Raw genomic sequence first — 27,258 nt, forward strand, 5'->3', positions numbered from 1 at the left:
CCCACCCCGGACAAGAGTCAAGGTGGCCCAGGAATTCACAGGGCGGTAATTTAGCAGGAAAGCAGAAATCCTAAACTCAGGTAGGCTGAAGGTAAAGCAGATAATTAAAGTGATTTTTATGTGTTAGCACTAGATTTAACTCTGCTTTGTAGAAAGCAAGGAGAGAATTCTAAAGCATTATGAAATTCCTGTTGTCTGATAGACGAAAGCTTATCTCTCCAGGGGAGAGAATGTACCAGACAGGCCTTATGCGGTCGCTCCAAATATATCCAACCTAGAAATGTAAGTGCGCTTGAAATGAAAGTGTTCACGACAGACCGCAGACACCGATGAAGAGTAGACTCCGGTGATCTTTCCCACTAATGAGATGGCTAACAGAGCCGGCTCTCGGAGGTCCCCGTATCCCTGGGCTGCGCCCAAGGCCTTGTGAGGCCAGTTTTCTGCCATCTGTCAGTCTTCCCTGACTGCCACCGACACGGTGTGAAATGCTGAGACCTTGCTTCTACACCTATGCAGATGAGATCTCTACTCTGTTCTTCCTCCCAGACCGAATCCAGGGATCATATCGTGGCCTTCAACATGTTAAATTACCGATCTTGCAAAAACTTGTGGAAATCCTGTGTCGAGCACCATACATTCTTTCAGGCAAAGAAGCTACTACCTCAGGAAAAGAATGCTCTTTCTCAGTACTGGACACTGGGCTCTAGGAACCCCAAAAAGTGAGTACATCATAGTCTCTACACTAGACGAAGATGTAAACATGTCCTGGTCACCCCTGGGTCATGGCGGTCCTCAGTCAGGGGGAGGGATGCCGATGCCCGGGGGCCCCAGGGCCTGGAGCCGGAGCTGCTGGTGGGGCTCGGGACATGGCTGCAGGTCTCTCTGGGGATAGCCGTGTCTCTTTCCACACACACACTCAGACACTGCTCATGTTCCCGTCATTTGTTTCTGCCTTCTCAACCCTGCCGTCCTCCGAGCTCCCAGGCAGCCGAAGTTACAGCTGCTCTCACACCCTGTCACAATCAGGAAGCACGTGGCTGTGACTCAGGGTCACCGTGGTGCCTGGCATGTGGGCTTCCCTGGCCTGTTGCCACCGAGACAGCCTCTCCCACGACTGTTAATCCCCTGAGGTGCTTCGTAATAATGAACGAACGAACAGCATTGAAGATTTCCAGGGTCAGCCGACTTTGGCATATGTTATATGTAACAGTCATGACATAACAGTAATAATTATAACTGATAATTATTTAGAGCTTGCTTTGTGCCATGCACACACTTAATTACGTTTAATTCTTCAAATGATATTATCTACAAGAATAATATTCAAAGTACTTAATAAGTAGTACAGAAGAAGAAATTACACTCTAAAATTTTACCTTTCAATATAGATTAAAATTCATTCTCTAAACTGACTATGCAGTTTATATTTTTCTGTGTTTATTTGTTGGAAAACTGTCTTCTAAGTACAAGATGTAGAAGGCATTGTTTACCAGTCATTCTTACCCTTCCTAGATCGGTTTTTGGTATGAAAACATTGTTTCGTGGTTTTTGCATTGCTGATATGGCTGTTACTACCTAATGTCCCTGAGTGAGCCGGTGTCTGATGTGTGGGGCTGTACCAGACTCTTCCAGTGGCCTTACTGTTATGTTGATAACCATTAAGTAACTTTATAGATTCAGTAAGGAGGGAATTCCTGTTGGTGACAGTATTTATGGTGCTAAATGCACTCTTTCAGCTTCTCATAAACCAGGAACAAATGTATTTTCAAAGGTTTTGGCTCCTGCAATACTGTCTAGTATTTCTGTACATTCAGTTGTTCTGTTAGTGAACAAATCATGGACACAACCTACTGGAAAGTAGTGTCTATTTCTGTTGGACCCAATCCTCTGGGCCAGCTGAGAGCTGCCGAGTAGCCTGGGTTCAAGTCCTGCCCTTGTCACTTCAGTTTCAACTTACTTTGCTGCTTCAATTTCCTCATCTGTAAAATGTAGCCAGCATGGAGTGGGGTGGGGAGAGGGGATCTGATTATCCACTGTGGCATAAAAAAACTGCTCTTATTTTGGTAACTTAAAGCAACAGCCAACCTATGATATCTCAAGGGTTTGTGGGTCAGGAAATCGGAAGGCCTTCGTCCTGTGTAATGTCGACTGGGGTTTCTCAGTGACATGCAGCTGTGGCTGCGCTGGTCTGAGGGTCCAAGACAACTTCTCTCACATCCCAGGTGTTGATGAAATGGCTGGAGGGCTGGACTCGCCTGGCCCCCTCCCCCCCTCTCTGTGATCTCAGGGCCCCTTTGCGCGGACTCCCCACGGGGCGGTTGTATTCCATACACAGAGGCTCAGGGCTCCAAGAGTCTGAGACAGAGAAGGGCGATCATCAAGGCTGCTCCTGGTCACAGCAGTCACGGGCCAGCCCGGGATCGGGAGTCAAAGACCATGGAGCCGGCTTTCATCTGCCATGGGGAAGGGGTGTCACCTGGGGTGTTGGGGGTGGTCACGGGCACGGGTCAACAGCTCCTGACTACCAATATCAGCTTCAGTGGGCTAGAAAATTTCAGTCCTCACTATCTCCGTTTTATAGATGAGGAAACTGAGGCTCACAGAGGTTCCATGACTTGGTCAGCCCCTAGAGAGACATCTACACGTTTGCATATTAGCTCCCCTGAAAGGGTCCACATGGAAGAAACCTGTTCTCTGTGTTCCAAGCGTACGGGGAAATGGAACACTTCCCCTCCCCCCCCAAAGAGAACCTATTAATAACCTATGACATATTCCTTGGGGAACATTAAACCTTTGTGTCCTCTAGCTTGCTTTCCTCCTCCTGATGCTGTGCTCTCTGTCAATGGCCATTTGATTTCTGATGGGGAGTCTCCTAGCAGGGCTGCTGTGAGCGTTTCGATGAGGGTAACAACAGTACTTCTTATTGTAAATTAGTACATTGATATTCTGGGGGGTGTTTTGCATTGTTTGTATCCTTTTGGTGGTTGTTGCTTGTTGTCGATTTTAGACTGCAGCAAACGTGTGGAATGTTTTCCTAAGACATTGAAATATTGTTTAAAATTCGGAAATTCCAGAACTGAGTTTTCCCTAAACGGGCGGCAAACGTCATCCTCTGAAGTACTTCGTGTTCTGAGGGGATCTAGTTAGCTAAGATTTAAATTCTCGGTGCAGGTAAAATTCAAAAGTAACCTTTAGGGTGGCACAAAGAATAAGACCTGAGATTCTCCTGTCTAAGTAAGCACGTGGTCAGGTCTTCTCGCAGAGTTACCCCGGGTGGACGTGGCGGCCTGTGCCGAGAGGCTGACCCGAAGCACCTGGAAAGACCGTTCACGTTCGTACTCAGGCCAGCTGAGTCACGTGAGAATTCCTTGAAGTTATTTGAACTGTTTTTCTGTGTTATCCTGGAATGTCTTCTCATCTGGTAAGGCTCGGTTATATTCCGGAAGCAACTCGGTTGTTTGCAGTAGTAAGGACAGGAAAATATCTTCCCCAGAAGAGAAGTTCACGGAAGGAAAAACCAGGACAGAGAAGAACTGCTTCTGACCCGTGCACCTTCACTCCTGCCAGCCTTGGCTGGTGTCCTGACGGCCCGGGAGGGACTGTGTGCGGACCGTTCCATTTGTGCTATTATTTCTTCCTTGTCGGATATGGCAGTGTAGAAAGTGAACCTGCGTCTGGTTTTTCAGGTCTGTAAATAACCAGTATTGCAAAAAGGTGATTGGAGGGATGGTCTGGAACCCAGCCATGCGGAGATCCATATCAGTGGAGCATTTAGAAACCAAGAGTCTGCCTTCTCGGTCCCCTCCCATTACTCCCAACTGGTATGTCCTTTTTTTTTTTTTGGTATCCCCCCCCCAACTAAACTTTATCTCTTTCAAAAATAAAACACTCAATAAATTCCTAAAATAGAAATGGTCTACAATCAGAGTTTGCATCAGCAGGTTTGGCTCTTGAACTGTTTTCCCAGAAATGCTCAAGTTTAGCCAAACACTTTCCTCTAGGTGTCATGCTGGGATGTTTGGTCTGCGTAAACCTGAGGACTGCAGCCCGCTGCGGTGGCCCTCTTGGGGCGTAGTGCACGTGAGCACCCGAGTGCCCTAACGAGTCCTGAAATAAGGAGCACGTTTAGTTCTGCTTAATCTCATCTTTCCCGTTAACATGGCTCAGAGTAAACTTTGGGGAAACTTGGTGAAGGTGCAAGATGTGACTGACACTAGGATGCTCAGCAATGCACAGCAAATGCACGGGGGAGGGCGCCTGCCAACTTTTAAGATGACGGACTTGGCCGAAAGGGAGGAAGTGGCAGTTTGGCAAACGGGAAGGGCAGTGGGTTTGTAGCCGAAAAATCCGGACTCAGATTTTGGTTTTTCTGTTAATTAGCAAGTTTCTTTACCTCTCTGGTCTCAGTCACCCCAGGTGTAAAAGGATTATTAAAAAATCACCACAAATGAAGTAAAGTACAAGTGCTTGTAAGCTCTAAACATAGGATGAGGTAGAATTATCATTGTTGTTATTTTATTATAATGGTCCCCCGAAGACGACAGGCGATTTTTGTGAATGCCTCCAAAAACAGCCTGGCAGCAGCAGCCGGAGGGGAAACCAGTCTGGAAATACTGCCCCGGCTCCATGCTGCAATGAGGGTATGGTTTCCTGTCCATTTCATGAAAGACAGGCGAACCTGTGGACTCCCGAGCTGCGATTTGCTAGGACCAAGGGAAATTCTCACAGGCCTCTGGGTAAGGACGCTCCCCTGGGGCCACGTGCTCTGGGCCGGGAGGGCGGTGGCGTCCGCGTTAGCCGCCACAACACGACCGAGAAGATTTGTTTCTTGGTTTCCAAGGTATGGACAGCGGTAAATTTATGCTGTTAAGTAGTAGCTTCATTTGTCTGACACTCTCTTGGGCAGCAGTGCCAGGGACAGCAGAGGCCCAGGACAGCATCCAGAACAGCGGGTTTGATGTTGCCACACCCTTGGCTGGGAGCTCTTACTGCTATTTATAGGTCCTCTCCTGAGGATTTACGAGTCTTTCTGCTCTACTTTGGACACAGTGTTATTGATCATCCAGGCCCAGGGGTTTGCGAGTAGTGGAGGGCCTAACAGTGCTCGGGAGAAATGGCTAACTAAGAAGGGGAAAGTGGAAAGACTGAGGGAAGGTAGAACTCAGCCCAGCAGCCTGGAATCGCCCACTGCAGGAGCCGATGCCCAGGCGCTGCTCCGGCCGTCCTGAGGACATTGCCTCATCTGATTCATTCTCAGGAGCAGGGAGGTAGGTACAGCTCAGTCCCAGAGAGGTGATGTGACTTGCTTAAGTTCACACAGCTACTGCTGCTGTCGGAGGAAAAGGATGGCGCTGTTACATCCATCTAATATCACGTAAGGAATGTATTTTTACAGAACAAACGTTTCTCCTTGGATCAAGTGACATTCCCATGAAGGGATGTAATTGAAATAAGGTTTGAGTTTTGCCAAAACTGTACCTTGACTTCTAAACCCTCTTTTATGTTGTTGAAATGAATCGGAAAAATTATCTGCCCAGGCCCCAGTGTGGCCTATTATTTATGCACTGAGAGCTCGACTTCTCCTTGAAGAGTGACTCACCCTAACTCAACATTCGGAGCCTTCCCAAAGGGCATAAGCCAGACTCCTCTGCCTGTTTATATAAAGCTGAGCCTGCTGGTCTGGGGGCTGCACCACTGGGCTGTGAGTTCGGGGACCCGGGTGGCTCTGATGGATTCTGGGGTAGTCATGGGTTAACTGGCTCTTAATTTCCAACAGCATCAGCCCAGGCATCTGGTCAGGGCACAAAGTTAGATCACTGGTGTCTGATAAAAACTTTTAATAGGAATTTGGTTTCAGCGCTTCTCGCTCCACCTTTTGCCCACCCAGGCGAAGTCCCCGGCTCCGGCACGAAATCCGAAAGCCACGGCACTCCTCTGCGGATAACCTCGCCAATGAAATGACGTACATCACCGAAACAGAGGACGTGTTTTACACCTACAAGGGCTCCCTCTCCCCGAAAGACAGCGATTCCGAGGTTTCTCAGAACCAAAGTCCACACCAAGAGTAAGTAATTGTGTTGTTCTCTCTTTTTGCCTGCTTATTTTGGCTGTTGAGGCATTTGCTCAGGCCCAGGTGGCTGATTAAGAGGAGTGCAGGGCTGGAGCCTGCAGCCAGCTCCCTAGGGTGCTTCTGCTGGGCTGAGAACAGGCATCAGACTCTCCCTTCCCCCATGAGAAGATGAGGGGTGCCTGGGGTCTAAGGCTTGACTTCCCAAGACCTCCTACCCTCCCGGGACATGTTATCTGTCTGGGATGGTCTGCTCTCTGTGAGCAAAGCCGAGTTTAAGTCATTCCATATTCCAGAGGTATAGACATGTTAACCCCAGTAGTATTTCTCTAGATTGTCAAAGTCTTACCACTACGGGGCTCTGCATCACTGGAAATAGGCTGCCCTGACCGCCGTGGCTCAGTTGGTTGGGTGTCGTCCCGCAGAGTGAAAGGTCACCAGTTCAGTTCCCAGTCAGGGCACATGCCTGGGTTGCAGGCAAGGTCTCAGTGGGAGCCCATAGGAAAGGCAGCCAATCAGTGTTTCTCTCTCACATCGATGTTTCTCTCCCTCCCTTCCTCTCTCTCTAAGTAAGTAAATATTTTTAAAAAATAAAAAAGAAACATGCCTATTTCTAGCTCTCCACAGAAAGCCTTCTCAGAACCACAGTATGCCGTTAGGATTTCTTTATTCATTTTGACTTTAATAAGTAGTTAGTATAAAGAAAAAACATGCGTAGAACATCTCTAACTTTTTGTTAGATTTTTGTCAAGGACAGTTTGTGTTAAATTGTTCTATGTCCCCACTGTCTTTTTTTAAATTTACCAACTCCTCTCAAGGCCAGGAAAAAAGATCTTTCCTAAAATACTGGTTTGAGTCCTATTATTATACAATAAGATGTATCTAATGCACTAGTTCCCTTTTTGACTTGATTACCAGGGAGCTCAAAGCTACACATTACGCTCAGTTGAATTGGCTTCCCTTAGCCCAGGTTTCTGATAGAGTCCCTTCTGTTCCTTGCTTTATTAACGGGTCTTATTTTTTTTCATTTTAATGAATTCATAGTTCTACCATATCTGTACATTTTAGAGTAAGCTATCAGATCATCTTTTGAGGTAGAAAGATACAGATTATAAATAAATAAAATGACATTTTAAGCTAAAGCGGGATAGGATGTTCAGTAGTCAGCCATAGTAATTAGTACCCGTTCTGTGAAGTTCCATGCTGCCCAAAATATAAACGTAATGCTTCCCCCAAATAGCTTAGGATTAGTAAAGAGGCACTGTAGTTAATCTGTAAATTTGTTCCATTCTAGCTACTGGCTTAAAGCAATAAATTCAACCTGATTTGTACCCTGGGCCTCACAGGTGAATTGCAAACCTCGTTTCCCAGTTACGTGCGGTTGCTACCTCTCTGCTGTCCCAGACCACAGCAAACATGGTTTCCAGCTTATCTGAGTTCTTAACACGCCTGGTTAAATAATCCCTCTTGTCCTTATTTCCGTGTGACCTGAGCTTGGACGATGCTTTTATTGAAATGCTCACTATCTCTTGCTCCAGCTGCAGCCCTGGTAGGGCCATGGTGGAGGGGTGTGTGTTCCTTTATGTGACACTGGCTTTGCAAATCCAGCAACACAAGGCTCGAGTGCAGGGATGCATAACTTGAACCAGTTAGAGTCCGCCGTGGGGCTCTGCCACTTGGCTGAAAGGAGGAAGAGGGTTTAGGGAACTGACCAGGGGCTCTGGGAAGCCCAGTCCCAGCCCCGAGTCAAATCTGTCTGCTGTGGTTTGCAGCCTCGTCATGGAATTGCAGGGCACCTGGGCCTCCGCCGCCGGGCACAGTAGCCGCCAGCCACTTGCGGCTATTCAGATTTCAGTTATGTAAGGTGAAACGAATTTAAACTCAGTTCCTCAGTAGCACAAGCCTCATTTCAGGTGCTCAGAATGCGCACGTAGGCAGTGGCTGCCACATAGGACAGCAGAGATGCCATATAGTTTCGTCATCACAGAAGGTGCGGTTCACAGCAGTCATCGGTGCCGGGTGGAGGAGGCAGGGATTCTGGGCAGTGCCGCCAGGGGGATGTTTTAAGTCTGGCGGCAGGCTCTAGACAGCCTCCGAAGCTCATTGAAGGAACACGAAGAGGAATTAGACAAGTGTTTGCCTTCGGGGGCTCTGGGCCGGCTGGGCAGATAGCACATCCTCAGCCTTCGCAGCGCCCCATGGGGCTCTGTCACTTTGATAGAAGGAGAAGAGAGTGTGGGGAATTGCCTGGGGTTCTGAGAAGCCCGGTTCTCCTGTGGCCTGCCGTCCTGCCATGCCAGTGTGCAGCGCCTGGACCGCCAGCAGTTCCATAGGAGCCACTGGCCACGTACGGTTGTGTGAGTTGAAGTTCATTAAAATTAAATTTCAAATTCACTTCTGCAAGCCCTGTGGATTTAAGTCATTTCTGGCCCTGCTCACCCCTCTGCATTGCCCCTCAGTTCTTTCTGAAACTCCCCCATGAGACCTTGTAAGATGTCATCCCGGGGCACTCCTTATTTTACAGCTAAATGTTCAAAGTAGCAAATAATGGTGATTCAAAGGCAGCCCAGTGACTAAGGGCTCTACCAGGTACGCTGGCGATAGACGTCTCCCAAGTCGTGTCAGTGGCTGTGATGTGCAGGTGGGGGGAACAGTTGAAAAACTGCAGCGCCCCCCACCTTGGTTAGGTGGGGGACCCCTTCTCGCTGATGGAAAGCCACCTTCTTCTGGGTGGGCAGAGGCAGCTGGCCTCCCTGAGCGCCTGGGGGTGGGGGCTCTCCATTGCCGAGGCAAGCAGGAAAGGTTGATCTGTACTTGGTGAAAAAAACTGTGTGGTTAGTTCAGTGAGTATTTGCAAAATGTTTAAGAAACGTTTGACATGTTTTACATAGCAGATTTGTGTTAAGAGGCAAAAAGAAGGATTCTGTCAGAGAAATCCGATGAATAATACCACAGGCAGCAACGAGGGCTCCTTTTAGAAAGAAGAATCAAATGCGATGTTCTGTACCCATTTAAGCGGGAAGAGGAAAGGGAAGGGGAGGAAAAGAGTGGTTAGATTCTGGCCATTAACCCCAAGTGGCGCGGCTCAGGGTCTGTGAACGGTGTCTGGGCGGATGAGTCACCTGCCCGACCCGTGGTCATAGCAGCACAGCAAATTTGGGGATTATAGGCACAAGTCCTTGGCAGCTTGCTTTGCGCCCAAGTGGGCTGCACTCGTTACTGGGAAGCTTCCCTCAGCCATTCCGTCTTTCTTTCCTTGTTTCAGAGCAAAGGCTAAAATCTTCAGAGAAGGAAAATTCCTTCGTGACAGAAACACCCAGGCCAACCAGCCCCACCACCCAGAAAAGTGGGAGGGGCAGTTCCCTAAAGGAGAGGCGCCTTGGCCGAGCAGGCCTGAAGGGGGACAAGTGTTCGGGCAGACTAGGGCTGTGTGTGGAGAACTCTGCTGTTGTTTTATCACAGTTGTTTGCACGGGTCACCAGAGGAGACACTGCTCCCTCAGAGGGAGTCGGGCTTCGTGTTGTCACGGGGCCTTTGCCCTTTGCTTGTCTCCTTCTGTAGAGCTGCCTTGTTGCATGGGACACGGGGCGGCTGGCACTTTTTATTCCAGAACTTCTGTGCACGCAGTGAGAATGCCCTTAATGCCACTACCCTTGGAAATGGTTACGATGATACATTTTATATGTGCATTTTACCACTGTTAGAATTTTTTTTTAATTTGCCTTTATAATGGCAGGCAGAAATTTTTTTTTGGCAATTTCTGTGCATTGGAAGAAACTTTGGGAATCCACTTCTTCAGCCTCTTGGCCGCGTAGGAATTCCCTAGGCCCCGTCATCTGGCCGCCCGGCCAGTGACAGGCAGCTGTGCTGCAGTGCAGCGGCCTGTTCCACTGTTGGGCAGCTCAGTTGTCCAAACTGTTTGGGCAGCCGCCTCCTTGGCCTTGACCATTGAGTGTGAGCATTGCCATCCCCAGATCCCTGCCTCGAGCTCCTGGGACACCACAGAGGGTGTCTGTTTCTAGTTCTCCCTACCCGCTCTTCTGTTCACCTCTCCTTCCACCACTCAGCAGACATTCAGTGACTAACTGGGTGGAAGGACGGACAGAGAAACAGTTACATGAAGCAGGACGGGGCCGTTGGTATAAAGTACAAACAAGCCCCCAGGTTTTCACAGTGGGATGCCCCCTGCCACTTCCACGCCAGGCGTCCGTGTCATTTAGCAGCATCACATGGTGTCTGTCTGCACACCAAGGAACCAAACCGAAGACTTCGCCGGGTTTCGGTCACCTGTCATCAGTGAGCAGGGCCATGTGCTAGGTGCTGCTGCAGCTCGTGTGTTGCTCAGAAGTTCTCATCACAGAATTCTAGCCCACCCACTGTCCTTTAAACAACTCCAGTTCCTTCGGCCACTCTCCACCCTTCCCCCTCTCAGTCCCCATTCTCTGCGTGTGTGCTGGGTTTACAAGAGGGTGGCACCCAGATTTCATCGTAGAGACGGGATCTCTAGGCCGTCCTCGTGTCTCCCGCAGAGACCAGCCAGTGGCAGGGTTTCATTAAGTGTTCTGCATTCCCTTTCCCTGCACCTCGCCTGCCCTTCGCTTGGTTTGGGCCACCCGCATGTAGATGTGTGACGGATATCTTAAGCCCAGCATGGCCCAGGCCCAACCCCTGCGCCCCACCCCAACCCCGTCACATCCCACCATGGCTTCTCCTACATCTCGGTGAGTGGGGCCGCACTACAGGACCACGCAGCTGTCTCCTCTGGGAAACTTCGGTCACCCTTGACTCCTTTTCTTCCCCCTTGCTCACCGTGTTGAGTCTTCCCCCCTGACACCTCTTGAACTGGACCCTCCCACATCCCCACTGCACTCCCGGTTTATCCACCGTCATCTCGGCAGGGCCTGTCGCAGTGTCGTGTCCACCTGTCCTCCTTCCTCTTTCCAGACAGTCCTTGTCAAAGATAGCAGGCTTATCTTTCTGAAGTCCACACCCAAGCGTGTCACTTCCCTGCTTAAATACCTTTTCTGTGCTTTTTCAAAGTTTCATGCCTCTGCACATATTGCTGCTTTGGCTTTGTTTATTTTTTTGTTTTTTAATTTTTTTAATTTTAATTTTATAGTTTATGTTTTTATATTGGTGTTTTGCCTAAAATACCTTCTTTGCTCTTTACTGCCTGTTCAAACTCCTACTAAGCCATCTTTCCACCTCCTCTGTGAGGCCTCTCCTGGCCCCTCACTGAACCCCCGACATCGGAGCATCTCCATTACAGCATGGCATCATTGCTGTTTTACATCGTCTCTCGGGCCAGACGGCGAGCTCTTTGAGAGCGAGTGTCCTATTCACCTCTCCTTCCACCACTTAACAGATACTCAGTGACTAATTGGGAAGTTCTCGTCCAGAATTCAAGCACGAATGGACTGAAACCGGTGCTTTCTTGCCACTGAGGTGTCTGCGTGTCTGAGGGGGGCCAGTGAGGGGCAGCGAGAGGACAGATGCATAGCCCGTGATTCCATTAGTGAGGAAACACAGAGCTCAGAAAGCAACACATCTTGAACCACTTACTCCTGCAGCCACTTCAGCGCCTTCTTGAGTTAAGTTTTGGTCTTGGGCCCGTGGCATTTATCGCAGAGATGAGAGTGTCGTGTGAAAGAATGTTTCCGTAGCATAAGAACCCTTACTTGAGACGCTTTTCTTTTTGTTACTCAATGAGCCTTACTTGAGGATCCAGCTGAGACATTTCTCCAGGAGTTTTATTCAGAAGAAACGCAGCATTCTGAGAGAGCTGGTGTCCCGCCTGGCAGTCCCCCACTGCTGCAGTTTCGGCCGTGGCTCAGGGGTGCCAGCCTCCCCGGAGAGCTGGTGGGGACTGCAGACTCCCAGTCCCACTGCTAGCCTGTGAGTTGGAGCCGGCGTTTCGACGAGACCCCCACCCATTCTCAGGCGCTCTGATCTTACCGGTACTGAGAGCTGTTGAACCGCCTTCTCTTTTCACCCGAGCGTCCAGGTCACCCAGTGAATGCGGGGCTCTTTGAGAGTAGCTCCACAAACCCCGGGACCGCAGGAAGGCGTCTCTTCTTCCTTCACTCAGCATCTTCACTGAGTGCCCGCTGGCTCCCTGGCTGAGCATTAAGTGCTCTGGGAGAGGAACGGAAAGGGGACTGGGGTCTCTCCTACCTCCAGAAGGTCAGAGTCTCCATAGAGGAAGGTGGCGGGAAATGGCCCCTGTTTTCGTCACATGGCCCCCTTAGAGCTGTGGAGCACCACCCCCTCCCCGCCCAAGGGGGCACAGCTGCGCTGCCCTCTACAGGTTTGAAGGGTAGAGGTCCTTGTAGTTGTCCCAGCAGGGGTAATGCAAGCATCACCCAGGACTTCTTTTTCGTGGGCAGTCCTGCGGTTTTTACTCTCTTTAATGTTGCTGTTCCTTCAGAGAACAGAATTCTGCCGTGGCTTTTGTTTCTGAAACCTGTCACATTTACAGTTCTGAAACATGTTTCCAGGCGGCAAACACCTGGTTGCCTGCCTGTCAGCTCTTCTCTGCACCTTTATTCCCAGGGAGCTGGGGGAGGGAGTGGTCACTTCCACCCTGGCTGGTCTGGATCCACCCTGGGGGATGGATCCCAGACACCGTGACAGTCCCCCTTCTGTGTGCCTCCTCCTCTGACAGGTGTCCCCTGTCTGCCTCAGGCACAAACCTCTTGCATCTGCTCCCTCCTCCCCAGTCACAGCACTGTCTTTCTTCCCTCCCCTACTCCTTACCCCGGGAATCCTGGGTCCACCCACAGCACCCTTCACCCTTCGCCCCTCCCTCCTCAGCCACTGGGTTCTCCCTCATTAGTGCCTTGTCCTGCCTCAAGGAGAGAGGAAGCCCACTTGGTTTGGCAGCGTGCTGTGCAGCTGCCACCTTCTCTCTGCATCTCATCATCTGATGTCCTCCTCACCATCTGTCTGTCCATTCTCCACACTGAGCGGAACATTCTTGCAGCCTACAGGGAACGTCTGTGCACAGCTGATCAGCCAAAAAATACCGTTATATGTTTAATACGTTACTGTCAACAAGTAACCCCCCAACCCTGCTTAGAAAATAGCACTGGGCACGTAATGACTTTGGATATATTCTTATTAGTTCTGTGGGCTGTTTTAGACAGATCGTTGGGTTCTATACTGAAAAGAAAAATACTTTAAAACCTTGGATTATGTAATTCACACGTTAAAAATTTAGAAAAATAATAAATATAAAATGCATTAGAATTTTACTAAACTTTGTTCTCTTCTGCTTTGTCACCTTGCTCTTGTTTTTTTGTTTGCATGCTTTTCACCCTTTCCATCACTGTCACCCTCCAGAGCCTTCCAAACTTTTGAATGTGTATGCTCTTAGTACTTGCAGCTTCTTCGTATTAAATATTAGGTCCACCCCGGAACTGGACATGGCATTTTATGAACCCTCTTTGCCTTGATTCTGCCACTAGGTGGTGCTCTTGTAAACATCAAAATTTAGCAACGTTCCACTACATGGGGGAGGTTTTTTGTTTTGGAGGTGGTTTTCTTTAGCTTTTAAAATTTTGAATTAAAGTCTCATTCATTTTTAGTCTGAAAACTTACCAGTAGCATATGGCTTTGATTCCAAAATATCCTGTCTTTGAAATTCCTTCCTATCCACAACACCCTTCCCTCAACTCGAAAACCATAAGGCCCAACTCTTCTCCTGCGTATGTCTGTGTTCCTACCCTGGTCTGAAACTGAATCTTTATATTCAACTAAATGGGAATTGTGGCTCATGCTGTATGAGTATGATGCAGACTTTACATGTAAAGTAAGCTAATTTGAACTTTCTAGGAAACAGAGAAGCCCTAACCTAATGAAAGATTCGTGAATAAGGGCTTGAAATAAAGATTCAGTAAGAGGTGGCGGCAACTGCCTTTTGTCTCTTTCTCCGAATGTCTTCATCTTACCTCTCCTGTCACTTAACCTGGTACGTAGAACACGAGGAAAGCCCCATGTCCTGTAGGTCTTTTAAGGCACCTTTTGCCAGGCCTGTGGCTCTGGCGGTGGTCCCTCGTGGGGGGGTGATGCAGAGAAGTCGAATGTCTGGTACTGTGATAGCTGAGATGGTTCCTCCCTGTGCGTTCAGACACTGCGTGGCGGGGGCTCAGGAGGATGTGGGGGGCGTCTTAAGAGCAGACTCCGTGTGGCTTGGAGAGGAAAGAGGTGCTTGGGGACTGATGTCCGTCAGACTTCTGTCTGCCAAGTGAGGGGGAAGCTGTGACCTTGGGCAAGTCACTCAGGGTCTCTCGATGGCAGTTTCTTCATCTGTGAAACGGGAGGTGGACCAGATGACCATAGAGGCCCGTTTAATTCTAATAGCCTGTAACTCTCTGAGCAGCGCTGTCCAACAGAACTTCCTGCGGTGTTGGAAATGTTGTATGACCGTCCCACACAGGCACCACTACATTCTCAGCACGGGTGATGAATGGGTGTAATAGGCAAATAATGCACACTAGGATTGATATAAATTGCCCTGGGTATGCAGCATCCGTCCCGTTTCCTCTGGGTAGCGAACACTTCTGCGAAGCAGAGCTGTCGCCAGGACTGAGATGGAAGGGAGAAGCTTGCAGAAGGGGTGGAGGCATGCCCCTGAGTGAGCTTCAGTGGCCAGACTTCCAGAGTGACCAGCACATCTCCCTGCCACCCTTCTAACGTGGCTGGGAAGGGAGCTGAGTTAGCAGCAGCTCCTGGGTCCACCCTACCTTCTGCCCCTTTCCCCCAAAACGAATGGTGGTAATATTTAGGCCAGTTGGGGACAGAGTAGCCTGTGGCCTAGGGTGTGCCAGGGCCCTGACCTTTGGAGCTCTCCCAAGGTTCCAAGGGTTTGTGACAACCATGGGATGTCAGGCCTCAACAGTCAGTATGTTTGCTCCAATAAAATATTAATGCAGTTACTAAAACATCTCCTCCTCCCCCATGATGAAGGAGTATATCCGAGAGCAATCCAGCACACAGCTGCCTGACCCGGACGTCATCCAGTTCTGTGTCTCCATCTTCAAATGCTCCCGGCTCCTGCTCCCCGGATGGCGTGGATCAGCAGTTCTTAGAGGACTTCCACAGGGTGACCAAAGGGGGCTCCACTGAGGACTCCAGCCAGTACTACTGTGACAAGGTGGGTGAGCTCAGGTCCTGGCTGGGTGCCTAAGGAGCCAGGTAACCTACCCGGCTTCCTGGCGCAGAGGCACCTCACTTAAGTAGTGATGAGTAACCGAAAATGTATTCTTATCAACCCCTGGAGAGGGAAGTTACATAATTGACCACTCTCCAACATTTTCCAGAATGATAACGGTGATGGCTACTTAGTCTTGATCCGTATCACGCCAGATGAAGATGGAAAATTTGGATTTAATCTAAAGGTATGTTGTACGTATTTATAAGAAGTTTTGCTCTCTGAAGTAATCTGCGGATGACTTTTTCATTTCCACTGGAAGCATGCCACATACCTGAGGCTACATGGGAAACTGGCCCGACCCCAGGGCTGGAGTGCTTTGGTGTGGCTATACCAACTGCCTCGTACCAAGTGCCTGTTGTGTGCTTGGTGTTTGCTAGGCACTTATTTGTATCACCTTACTGAGTTCTGAGCAGTGAAATCGGTATTTTTAACCCCTTTTGATAGATGCATAGAGAGATGAGGGCTCACAGTTGGCAAGCAGATCTACCCCTCGAAAAGGAGTTTTGAAGAGAGCCCCTCAGCATTGCTGAACCAATAAGAGAGAACAGCATCTCAAGCTGCAGGGCCATTACCCTCCTCTGTCAGCCCCGAGGCAGGTCTGCAAACTATGGCCTAGGGTCCCACCCACCTATTTTTACAAATAAAGTTTTATTGGAACACAGCCACACCCATTCATTTACAAAGGGTTTATGACCCCTTGGGCACTAAGGTAGCAGAGTTGAGCATTTGCAACAGAGCCCTCTCAACGCCTAAAATACGTACTCTCTAGTCCTTTACAGGAAGAGTTTATCAGCCCCAACTCTAGTGCTGAGCGAGGGCAGGTGGTCTTTGCTGCCCACCCCACAGCTGCTACCATGCACTCCTTTCCTATAGCCCAGGAGCCCAGCTGATGACCTGCTCTCCAAGGTCAAAGCCCTCACAGCATGTGGCTGTGTCTGTGGCTTCTGTCTTGAGACTCCTCTGTCCAGCAGCACTTCGAGGCTGTGCCTTTGGAGTCCTTCTGCTGGAGTGGTTTGCATTTTTCTTTAAAGGAGCTTGCTTTCACCAAGTGCAGCTTAAGTTCACAGAATGTGGGGATGGCAGTAGGAGTGTGGAGCAGTCTTCTGGTCAGCCCACTAGACCCAGGCTCAGGAGCCTTGTTCTTCTGAAAGGTGCCGTCCCTGGGATTAGAACAAGATGAAGTGGAGTCATACCCCTCCCCTGTGCCAGAAGGAGCTGCGTGTCTTTATTGCTGTGACTACTCACATGTTTTTTTGTTTGTTTGTTTATTTTAAATTTCCATGTTTTCAGGGAGGAGTAGATCAAAAGATGCCTCTCGTGGTATCGAGGATAAACCCAGAGTCACCTGTAAGTAACCATGTTTGCTTTCCACTAAATCTAATAGATTTCTATTTCTGTGTCCTGTTTCTCTCCAGCCAGTAGCACAGAGCATGTGTAAATGCATGCCTATGGACAGAAATTAAAAAAGAGCAGAGTCCCTGTTTTCCAGAATCTTCTGCTCAGTGTGGTCCCTCCGAGCTGCCACTCCAGCAGCACCTGGGAGCTCATTAGAAATGCAGAATCTCAGGCTCCACCCCAGACCTCCTGAACCAGAACCTGCATTTGTGACACGTTCCTTGGGTGAAGGCTGTGCACATTAAAATTTAGAAGTGCTGCTCAAGAGGAGGGAACTGAGGCACAGTTTGCTTTTCTCCTCACTCTGGGTAGACACAGAGACCCTGTGTTCCCTCCCACACCCTGCGCTCAGCCCTCTGTCTGGGCCACCTCAGCAGGTCCTGTGCTTTTTGTGAAGCGGTGTGCACCAGAGGGTCACTGTGCCTCCTGAGAAGGTCCCAGTGTGGGGCTTTGCTCGTAAGTGGCCCTTAAGCTGGTCGACCTTTTCATACTGCTTGTGGCCCCTTCCAAACAAGGAGGCTTTCGTTTTACCCTATTCCATGCATTGCTTCTCTCCCTACCGGTTCCTGCCTTTGGTGTTATGCTTACAAAGTCCTTCTCTGTTGCAAGGTGGATAAATACTCTCTCTGAGCTGAAGCTCTTTCAGCTGTAGAGCACCATTTTCTTCTTCTTCTTTTTTTAAGATTGTATTTATTTTTTTTAGAGAGAGCAGAAGGGAGAGAGAAGAGAGGGACACATCACTATGTGGTTGCCTCTCGCACTCCCCACACTGGGGACCTGGCCTGCAACCCAGGCATGTGCCCTGATTGGGAATCGAACCGACAACCCTTTGCTTCGCAGGCTGGCACTCAATCCACTGAGCCACACCAGCCAGGGCTGGACCGCCATTTTTCTAACAGCCCATGTAGAGAACAAAAGATCAGAAGCTTCCTAGTCATTACGTGACATTAACAAGTGCAGGCTGGCTGTCGTAGAGAAATGGCTTCCATGATTTTGTCAGCCTTGTTCCAGAATGTTTCATAACTCATAGTCTGAGCAGCACTTCGTTAGAATCCTGCAACCAGCTGCCATGGCATCAGAGCAGAGGGTGGAAAAATAACGACGATAATTCCTGAGGGAGAGAAGGAGAACCCGGTCCCGGGCTCAGGAGTCGGGCCCAGGGAGCATCAGTGGCCTTCCCTAGAGGGCTGAGTCATGGTAACCAGAGAAACCTGCTCTTCCCTCCCCTCAGGCAGACACCTGCATTCCTAAGCTGAACGAAGGGGATCAAATCGTGTTAATCAACGGCCGGGACATCTCAGAACACACCCATGACCAAGTGGTGATGTTCATCAAAGCCAGCCGGGAGTCCCACACAAGGGAGCTGGCCCTGGTGATCCGGAGGAAAGGTAAGAGCCACCTGTGGGGGAGGAGACACAGGGACGCTGCCCTAGCCCAGCACGGCCAACACTTGAAAAAGCCAAGAACTTTCACATAACAACCTTGATGTCTGACCTCTCACCTGAAAAATTTGAAGTTCTGCCCACACAGGACCTGGCCCCTCACAGCCAATCCTGTGGAGGTACACAGCGCCCACCACCACCCTTATATACAGGGCATGGCCCCCAGTTCCTCCAGGACCCCACTCCGCCCACAGCAAGCATGGACCTCTCATAGCTGCCTGGCCCTGCAGGCATTTGCATTTCCAACCCTTTCTGGAAGGATCTGGTTATGTTTTATTCATGTGCATTTGGCTTTGTTTGAGAGGCAGTGAGCAGAGGGGTCGGGCCTGGCTGCCTCTCAGAGGTTCTCACTCCGCCTCCTACCAGTTGAGGGACCTTGAGCAAGTCTCTTGCCCAGTTTGTGTTTCAACTTCCTCTGATGTGCAGTGAGGATAAACAGTCCGCACTGCACGGGGTCCTGATGAAGATGAAGTGATACTCGTACGGGACGGTACCTAGACTGCTGCCTGATGCGTGGTAGCTGTTCGAAGGATGGCTCCTGTTGAACACTGTCACTGTTCTTGTTGTTGCTATAAAACAATAAGCCAAGCCCTTGAATGCTTCTGCCCAGCTTTAAAACACGGAGGGAAAATGCTGTCAGTGTGTGACTCAAAGCCCTGGGCTTACATCTCTAGTCTGACCTTCACAAGTGAACGCATAGCTCCCCCTGCCCCCCGCCACCTCCCCTCCGTACACACGCTCCTGCCTCTCTCTGTTCCCACTAAAACTTACCGTCCAGAGTCATCCGGTGTCAGCTGTCCTCCCCGCTCCTTGTGAGGCTTCACCAATCCTCCAGACCCCCACCTCTCCCCGTCTGCAGCAAATCCCAGCACCCTGCTCAGCACACAGTAGGTATGCAGTTGCAATAGAGGCTGATGTCTGTGGAGCGCCAGCGAAGTGCCTGGCACCCTGCTGATTAATAATTATCCTCTTTAATTCTCATAACACTCTTACAATGTCAGTATTATTATCCACAAGCGAGGAGATGGGGACACGAAGTCACAGGAGGCTGAGTGAGCTGCCCAGCTGCTGTGTGCGGGTGAGGCCACAGGATGATAGGGAACGAAGGAGTCCAGCGACTGGGAGCCGGGCCCCCTGGCCTCGCCACGCACAGGTGGTGTGCGGGCCCTCATGGGGCCGGCGGGAGGGGCTCGGCCTGTCTGAGGTGAGGAAACTTGTCCGTAGATTCTTAAAGCCACAAGGGCTGTGCCGCTGGTCTTCTGGGACTATAATGGTAGTAAGTTCATGTTCGAAATGTTTGACTAAAAGTACGAGCTAATTGAAAGAAAAATCAGTAAACAGCATAGGGAGTGGCTAATATGACAGAAGTCGTGGAAGTAGCACAAGAGCTGGACTTCTCTGCAGAGGAGAGAAGGGCGCGGCCTTTAGGGTCAGGCAGGCGTGGACGGAATTCCCGTGCCCCACCCCGACAGCTCTGGACAGCTCATTTGCCCTGAGTCAGTTTCCGCTTCTGCGCAGTGGGAATAAGGACTCTTGTTCAGCCTTGTGGGGATTCGGGCCCACGTGTGGAGAAATGTACAGGTCGTTACTCTCCTGTCCTTTCCTGTTCTCTTGAAGGCAGTGAGGAGCCGGTGAAGGCTTTTGAGTGAGGGACTGAGGTCCCCCTCTGGGTGACCCTCCCGTTTCCAGTTTGAGAGATTGGAAAAGGAAGTGTAACAGTAGACAGAAAGAGGCACGTGAGGCTGGGGAAGTGTGCAGGTGGGGGAAGCGGGGTCCTAGGTGTTTTTATTTATGTGGAGTCTGACGTGAAGGGAGGGATCGTGCTGAAGAGGTAGGGCTGGCACATGTTTACCTGGGAGCCTCCCACCTGAAAAACGGCCCCGGCCGAGAGCTTGACTGAGTCCTGGGGGCGAAGGCGTCACGGACAGCATGCCAGACCTCGCTGCAGTGACCGGGAAGGGCCCATTTTAAGGGAGCAAATGAAAAGGAACCGAGAAGGGGGTGAGGGGATGGGGTAGAAGAAGCAGGTCAGAGAGAGCAAAGAGCGAAGATGTTTTCTTTTAAAACATCCTTTCCCTTTCTTTTACCTTTGGCAAAAGCCTCTGAGTACTAAACACCATCCCCAGCTAGCCAGAATTGTACGACATTTTGTGTAATCAACACATTGTATCATTCAGCGAGAAGTGTCTTTGGTGAGCATGATTACTGTGTGCTTAATCCCTTAATAAGATGTTCTGAACCACCGTATTCAGGTGTCACAAGTGTAATTTGGGGGGAGGAAACTGATCACCGGAGCTTTGCCGCACAGCCAGATGCACCCTTTCTTGCCCACTGCAGCTGTCCACTCCTTTGCTGATATCAAATCTGAAGATGAACTGAGCCAGCTCTTCCCAGAGGCCATTTTCCCCGTGTGTCCAGAGGGTGCGGACACATTGGAGGGATCCATGGAACAGCTAAAGAAGGGCCTCGAAAGTGGGACGGTGCTGATCCAGTTTGAGGTAAGGGAGTCCCGGGGCACCCTGCTGCCTGGGCCCCGGGGCCTCGGTGGGCTACCCAGGTGCTGCTGAATCAGCCCTGATACCCGGGGGCCTGGGCTCATCACAGAGCACAGGGGCTCCCAGCATCAGGGCAGTGGGGTGAGCCCAGCAAGCAGGGGACGCGGACCACAGCCCGTCCCTGCACTCTGCCTCACCTCTTACTCTGGTAACATTCGGTAGTCATGGAGAAATGCGTGAGAAATCAAGGAGGGAGGGACTCTGGAGCTATTTAGCTGCCAACGCAAAAGCTCCAGACGCTCAGCAGTAGAAGGTAGTGGAGAAGCAGCGTGGGTGGGCGCCCACAGGATGATGAAGGAGCCCTGTCCCTGACCCCACCGGGCATCGTGTGTCGTTTGCAGCAGTGTCATCCCAGGAGGGCATAGTGGCTTTCCTTCCCAAGTCCCCCAGAACCGTGTGGACATGAGTGATTACCAGAGTGGGATGCCGTCGTCCTTCCCCGGAGGGACCCCTAATCACAGGGTGGCGGCTGTTAACAAAAAGCACAACCAGGCTTTACAAGGCAAAGCAGGGCAAAAGAAGGCTCTGTTCTTAAGTCAGTTTTACTGATCTGATCACTCACAGAATGAAAATAGAATGTGTTTATCCAAATTTTCTTCAAGGTAGGAGAAAGCAGAGTAGTTCATGCAATAAAAGATAAAAGAGCACAAAGAAGCATGAAACAGGTTGATTTTAAGAAATAGATCATGATTAATGCTGGCAGACACAGTTTGGGTTCATAAATTAGGAAAGACAGTCTCTGATCGAGTTCAAAAGCAGACATCGGCAATCCACTGTCTGTATACGGGAAACAGTCACAGAAGGAAAAGTAGGCAGTTTATCAAATGGATGTGACCGCACATTGATTCACAAAAGAATGAGTAGTATAAACATGGAACAGGAAGGAGTGCCAAGCGTGGAGTCTTGAGTGAGGAGGAGTTTATTTTGTAACGGTGCAAGGAATAGGATGTACATAGAGTACCTCATTAGAGCAGTGTGTGTTGAACACCAGTCAAAAGTAAAAACTCACAAGTGAAAGGCGAGGAGAATTGATTTCACTCCCCAGAAAAATCAATAGGAAATTTTAAACTTCACAGCCGTGGCAGATAATATAGACAAAAAAAAAAGTTTATATCTTGTGGAAATGAAGTAAGGAGTGAAGGATAGGAATAATATAATTACTTGGGTAGAATTGGGTAGGTACACCCTGCATACCTACAAAAAGGGAGGGAAAGCCCTTCTTTCTAGTAGCCGACAGCAGGCTGTGTAGGCTTAGGGTTTTAAAAAAGAAAATGTAGTGGTTATGTTTTCTGGCCTTGCATTGCAAAAAGTTCAGAATTGAAATATACATTTTAAACACTGGAACTGCATACTTTTAAACTCTCCAAAACAATGGAAGCAAGGAGAACTTAAAAGCCAGATACAGAGTATATTCATTTTATTCTTTGTTTGGTGTTAGAAGGGATATGGAAGGGGAAAGGCAGTGGCAGCCATTCATTTATTCAGGGGTGTGTATCAGGTGTTTACCACGTGCCAAACCCTGGATCAGGAACATAGAGAAGGAGGGAGAAGGTGGATTTCTTGCTCCAAGAAATTGACAGTCTAATTTCGGTATATTTAAGGGGATGTATAATGAATTCCAGACACAGCTAAAGACCAAGATAGGGCAAGATTCCTTTACACAGAATGTACGTTGTGTAGAAACTGGAGGTTGGAAACTAAGCTCTTAAGTGTCAGGTAGCAAAGGGAAACAGGGCTACCTGCTGTGAAAAAGTACCGCAAGGAGTCCTGGGAGCTGTCTCCAGCTGATGGAAGTCCTTCAGCCCAGAGGGAACCGGTTGTCTTTGATCATACTGTCCAGAAGGAGGCGCTGTGGGCTCTCAATAAGGAATGAGACCAAACTTGGTCACAACCCCAGAAAATCTCCTGCACTCAGGATTTACAATTGGGAGCCCCTCGTGAGGTTTTCCTTGAACGACAGTCACGGGACTTTATTAAGAAGTTTAAAAATGCTATAAAGAGAAGTACCCCCTCTGCCCCCCATGTTTTTGAGTAGTATTTCTCAAAGGATGACATTCCACCAAATGGATAGTACCTGAAGAGCTCGTCACACTGGGCCCAGACCACAGCTCCAGAATCAGCCGCCTGGGTTTTGGCGCTCTTAACCAGATCACTGGGAGGTTTTGACGTCCAAGCTGGTCCAGAGGATGGGGGGAGGGGGATAGAGATCGGACCAGAATCATTGTCCCACAGCTGCCTATCCCAAGTCTTACCTTTATTTAGAGCGCATAGTGGGACAATAGCATATGAAATGAACAACATAGAAATTTTAGGGTTAAATTTTAGTTGGGTACACATTTACTTTTTTTCCATTTAGCCAGTGGATTTCCTAGAAATTAAGTAGGGAGACCCTCTTTGTAAATAACAGTTGCAGAATTACAGAATGCAGAACAGATAGCAACACAGCTGCTCCGTGATGGAGCAGGTGGGATACATGGACCCCTGCCTCAGTCTCCGCGCACTGTCCCACGGAACCCTAGACTGTGAGACATAATTTAACAACCACTTACAGACCGAGGAAGGATGTCCTACACAGCTGCTCGAGGAGAATCCCACAGGAAGGCGGGTCAAACCAGAAGCGAAGACGAAGGGAAGCCTTTAGTGAGCACTGACTATGTGCCGAGGGCCCTGTGCGCATCACCTCACAGTTCTCATGGCAGCCCATTGCACAGATGAAGGGTGAGAGTCGGGGGCGGTGAGCGCACAGTAAATGGCACAGCCTCCCTGGGACCCAGGCAGACTGACTCCAGAGCTTGCTCTCCTAACAGCCCCATAACCTTTGCAAGCAACGCAATGTGTTTACAGGTGAGAGTTGTCCTTAAACTAGGACAGCATCTGAGCCGGAAAAGATCTGAGAAACTATCTAGCCACATGGAGCCAAACAAGGCTTTAAGTCCTGGCTCTACCGCTCACTTCCCGTGTGGCTTCAGGCATGTCCCATAACCTCTGTAGCCTCTTCTTCCTCTTTGGTCAGTTGGGTGTCTCACCGGTTGGTTGTAAGGGTGAGATAAGATAAATACTTAATGCATTGTCTGGCACTTGGTAAGGGCACAATAAAGAGTAACAGCTATCATCATTTGCAAACAGAGGCTCCACGAGTCTAAAGAACATGCCCAGTCTCCACACAGAAACTGCTCATGTCGCGTTGGGGTTGGCACCCAGGGCTGTCTGAAGTTCTGGTTCTCCTCGTGCTCTTGCAGTGCTGTCGGCCGGCGGGCGGCTTGGCCGATAGGGCAACACCACAGGGGCAGGAAGCGGTGGCTGGTTCCAAGCAGGTGCCCACACCCTGTGCTCCACCCACTGCACCACACAAAGGGCCTGACAGGGGAGGCTGGGCCATGATGGACCGTGGTGACAAGGTGGTTTTCAGCACAGCTCGCTCTGAGGCTCATTTTCATTAAAGGGATTTCCCTGCTCCTCCTGTGGCTTTCGTTCGATAAACAATTACGAATGTGTTCTAGAAAGCAGTTGGTCCCAGCTGTAAGAAAATCCCACTTAATAGTTAGCATTTCTATAGCACTTGGGATCTGCGAGTGTGTTTCACATATGTTGTCTCTGTTGATTCTCACAACAGTTCTGTGAAAGAGATACAGCCAGAATTATCGGGCCCACTCCTTTAGAGATGGGGAAAATGAGGCTCCGAGGTGAGGGGCCTGCCCAGGGTCACACTGGTGAGGGAGATCTAGGGTTAAAATCTGTGCTAAAAGTCTGATCCATTGTCAGAACTCACCATTGCCAGGTGTGACCAGCTCTTCACCTGACCTCTGCATGCGGCCTCCGCTCCAGCAGCTGCTCTGTTTACCTGCTCGGCGTGAGCAGTGGGGCAGCATTTGTGACTGGCCTCAAACTGCCCAGATAGTCTCTGTTCAGCCAAGGTAGGGTGTTCTGCTGGTCTCATGTAAAGGAAAAGACCTAGGGTTCACATAGCTTCAAGTTCATTATCACCTCCAGGACACTCGCTTCCTTTAAGGAACTCACCCATTCAGCCCCAGCTTCATTCCCTCCTGAGAATAGCTTGTGGCTCAGTCCATGCTTTCCCCGAGTTGCACATTCTGTCTAAGGCAGAAGACGGCTCTGCACTCAGCATAGGCGTCCCTGGGTAAGCGCCAGGTGGCGGTGTTGACTTGTCCTCTGAACACCAGCCTCCCCACAAAGGCCGCTGTACCCATCCTCATCCGAGGACCAGGTGACTTACAGCTTCCTTGTCCAATAAGACCTCTTTGGAGACTTGCGGGATGTGGTTGACAGAAAATAAGGGACATGCGTCCTCCCTTCCCAGCTGGTGAGGTAGAGCAGTGGCTGCAAGACTCCACCCACCAAGGGCCACGTCACACTCACGGAGGCCCACTGTCCCACGTTGGCATCTTCCATCCTCACCCGAATCCAGAGGTCTTCTCCTGACCTCTTTTTCCTTGACTCAACTCCTCCATCGCCCACTGTAGGAAACACCCATTTGTGTCTACACAAGTGACTCACTGGCTCCTGTGGTTGTTGTGAAAGTTGGTTTGGAAGGACAAAGGGAACAGAAGACTTAATGAAAGGTTTAAATTGACAGAGGTAGGAATTAGTTAAGGCCATTGTACCTTCAGGGTTAGAACTCACACCTTAAAAAAAAAAAAAAAGCATTTAAAAAATATTCCAAACCATTTTTTCTTTTCTTTTCTTTTCTTTCTTTCTTTTTTTTTTTAAGAAACGAAAATGGTCTGTGATGTGTGTGGGATACAGGGAGCACACTGTGAGGGCTTTACATTGCAGGTGCCGCCCCAGCCCACCATCGTTTATCTGTGAAAGGGACCCCGCCAGACTACCTCGGTGGGCCAGGGTCAGCAGCCACCTCTGGGACCCTGCACTTAAAGCTGCACTGTTGAAGGTCCCCCAATTACCAGCAATAATGTCAGGTCACTTCAGCAGACCTTTATGGGAAGGTCGGGAGAGGCCCCAAGTCCCCTGGAGCTAGTCTGTGTACCCGCAGGGAGAGGGGAAGTCCCCGGTGTGGACAAGCTTCCCGGGAGTAGCGAATGACAGTGACTGCAAAGTGGTCCTTGGGGCCTTTGTGAAAAATTGGTCGCCCTTTCCTTATATGACTCTGTGCCACCTCTTGTCATGCTGCATTCAAGTGGCTTCTACCCTTTGTTTAAAGCAGCAAGTATCATCATTCCTTAATGCTACAGATTTCCATTAAGCACCTACTAGGGGCTGTAGGTTTATGGTGGTGATCAAAACAAGCAAGGCACCTGCCCTCGTGGAGACCACAGTGCTTGGTCTGGGAAGCAGACTGTCGGTGGGTGTTTCAAAAGGCATTGCCCTAAAGTAGGCTCTGGTCTTTGCCGAAGGCATGGAAGAAGATCTGTTTCCCTCTGCTCTCCTTCCCTATTGTCCCTTCAAGTCCCCTCCCCTCCCCCTTTTTTTCTTTCTTTTCCCTTTCTCTTCCCCCTCGGGTTCTCAGCCTCCAAGAATTCTGGTGGGAAGTCGCCTTCACCTGATCATACAGTTGGCAGAGTGCTTGCTTCTGCTCTATGGGCCCTGCTCGGAGACCAGCTGGGTGTCCAGAGCCCTCATCCGAGGGACGTACTAGATTGCACGTCTTTGGTTGGGCCAGAAGTCTGAGGAGAGTAGAGTCATCTCCTGATGCCCTCTCTCCCATATTACATGACATTAAAAAGAAAGCCCTGTGTCATCTCACCCGTCCTGCCTGCACCACGTGGCACAGCTCCAGCTGCCAACGTTCGGTTTTCTGTCTTTGGAGGCCGGAGCTGGCAACGCAAACATGTCAGCAAAGCTTCTTATGATATACCTCAGTGTCACAGCTTCTTCGAACTACACTCTGATGAGATAAGAACAGAACCTGTTAGGTCGTGGAACTCCGTGGTTTTTAGTGAAACTAAGCGGTCTCACAACCCCCGTTGCTGTGATGCTGTCTCCAGCCTCCTGATGGCTCTCGTTCTAGGGCTGAACGTAAAGGGTCCGCTCTGCCTGCCTCACTGTCGGCCCGGGATTGAGCAAAGAAAATTGTGTTTTTTCCAAGTACTCGAAAGTGCCTTGTCTCGAGTTCTGACTGATGTAATAGTCTTTGACTCATTTCCCTCCGTTCCTGGCCCTTCCAGGAAGAGACACCTGTGTTTCCAACACATCACTTTGTACTCGGCAGCCCCTCCTCAGGGCTTTCTTTTCACACTCAACCTGCAGAGCAGCTCACCGGGTCTGGAGAAGCATCAACCAAGTGTAGGAACTTGGAAACCGGCTCTTAACCCCTTCGGGAAGCAAGTGTGCGGATAGAACTGAAGCAATTCAGTAGAAAGGAGATTCAGGGTTAGCCTTGACAAGGCAGACATAAATATGAGTGTGTTTGAAAACCTTCTAAAGGCCCCCAGAATCTTAGCTTTATTCACCCAGTTTTTTGTAACATTTTTTTATTTTTCAAATTTTTAAAAAAGATTTTATTTATTTTTAGAAAGAAGGGAGGGGAAGGAGAAAGAGAGGGAGAGAAAGAAGGGAGGGAGAAAGAGAGGGAGAGAAACATCAATGGGTTGCCTCTCATGCCCCCAA

The 27,258-nt window shown here is 49.7% G+C and overlaps 1 protein-coding gene across 14 annotated transcripts in view; it reads left to right on the plus strand.

Annotated features, from left to right (window-relative positions):
* Nucleotides 1-27,258, plus strand: part of PTPN3 (protein tyrosine phosphatase non-receptor type 3) — a 135,792-nt gene that overhangs the window by 89,069 nt on the left and 19,465 nt on the right. For 12 of the 14 annotated variants that reach the window (XM_045195082.3, XM_045195084.3, XM_053921918.1 and 9 more), the window contains 8 exons: nt 547-719; nt 3,687-3,821; nt 5,888-6,064; nt 15,035-15,221; nt 15,388-15,465; nt 16,572-16,628; nt 17,908-18,064; nt 20,456-20,616. In XM_045195082.3, coding sequence (XP_045051017.1) covers nt 547-719; nt 3,687-3,821; nt 5,888-6,064; nt 15,035-15,221; nt 15,388-15,465; nt 16,572-16,628; nt 17,908-18,064; nt 20,456-20,616 — 1,125 coding nt within the window. The remainder of the gene's footprint in view (nt 1-546; nt 720-3,686; nt 3,822-5,887; nt 6,065-15,034; nt 15,222-15,387; nt 15,466-16,571; nt 16,629-17,907; nt 18,065-20,455; nt 20,617-27,258) is intronic. The other 2 variants (XM_053921923.1, XM_053921930.1) reach the window with 1 other exon arrangement.

Source organism: Desmodus rotundus, chromosome 1, assembly GCF_022682495.2.
Source record: "Desmodus rotundus isolate HL8 chromosome 1, HLdesRot8A.1, whole genome shotgun sequence".
NCBI classification, from domain to species: Eukaryota; Metazoa; Chordata; class Mammalia; order Chiroptera; family Phyllostomidae; genus Desmodus; species Desmodus rotundus.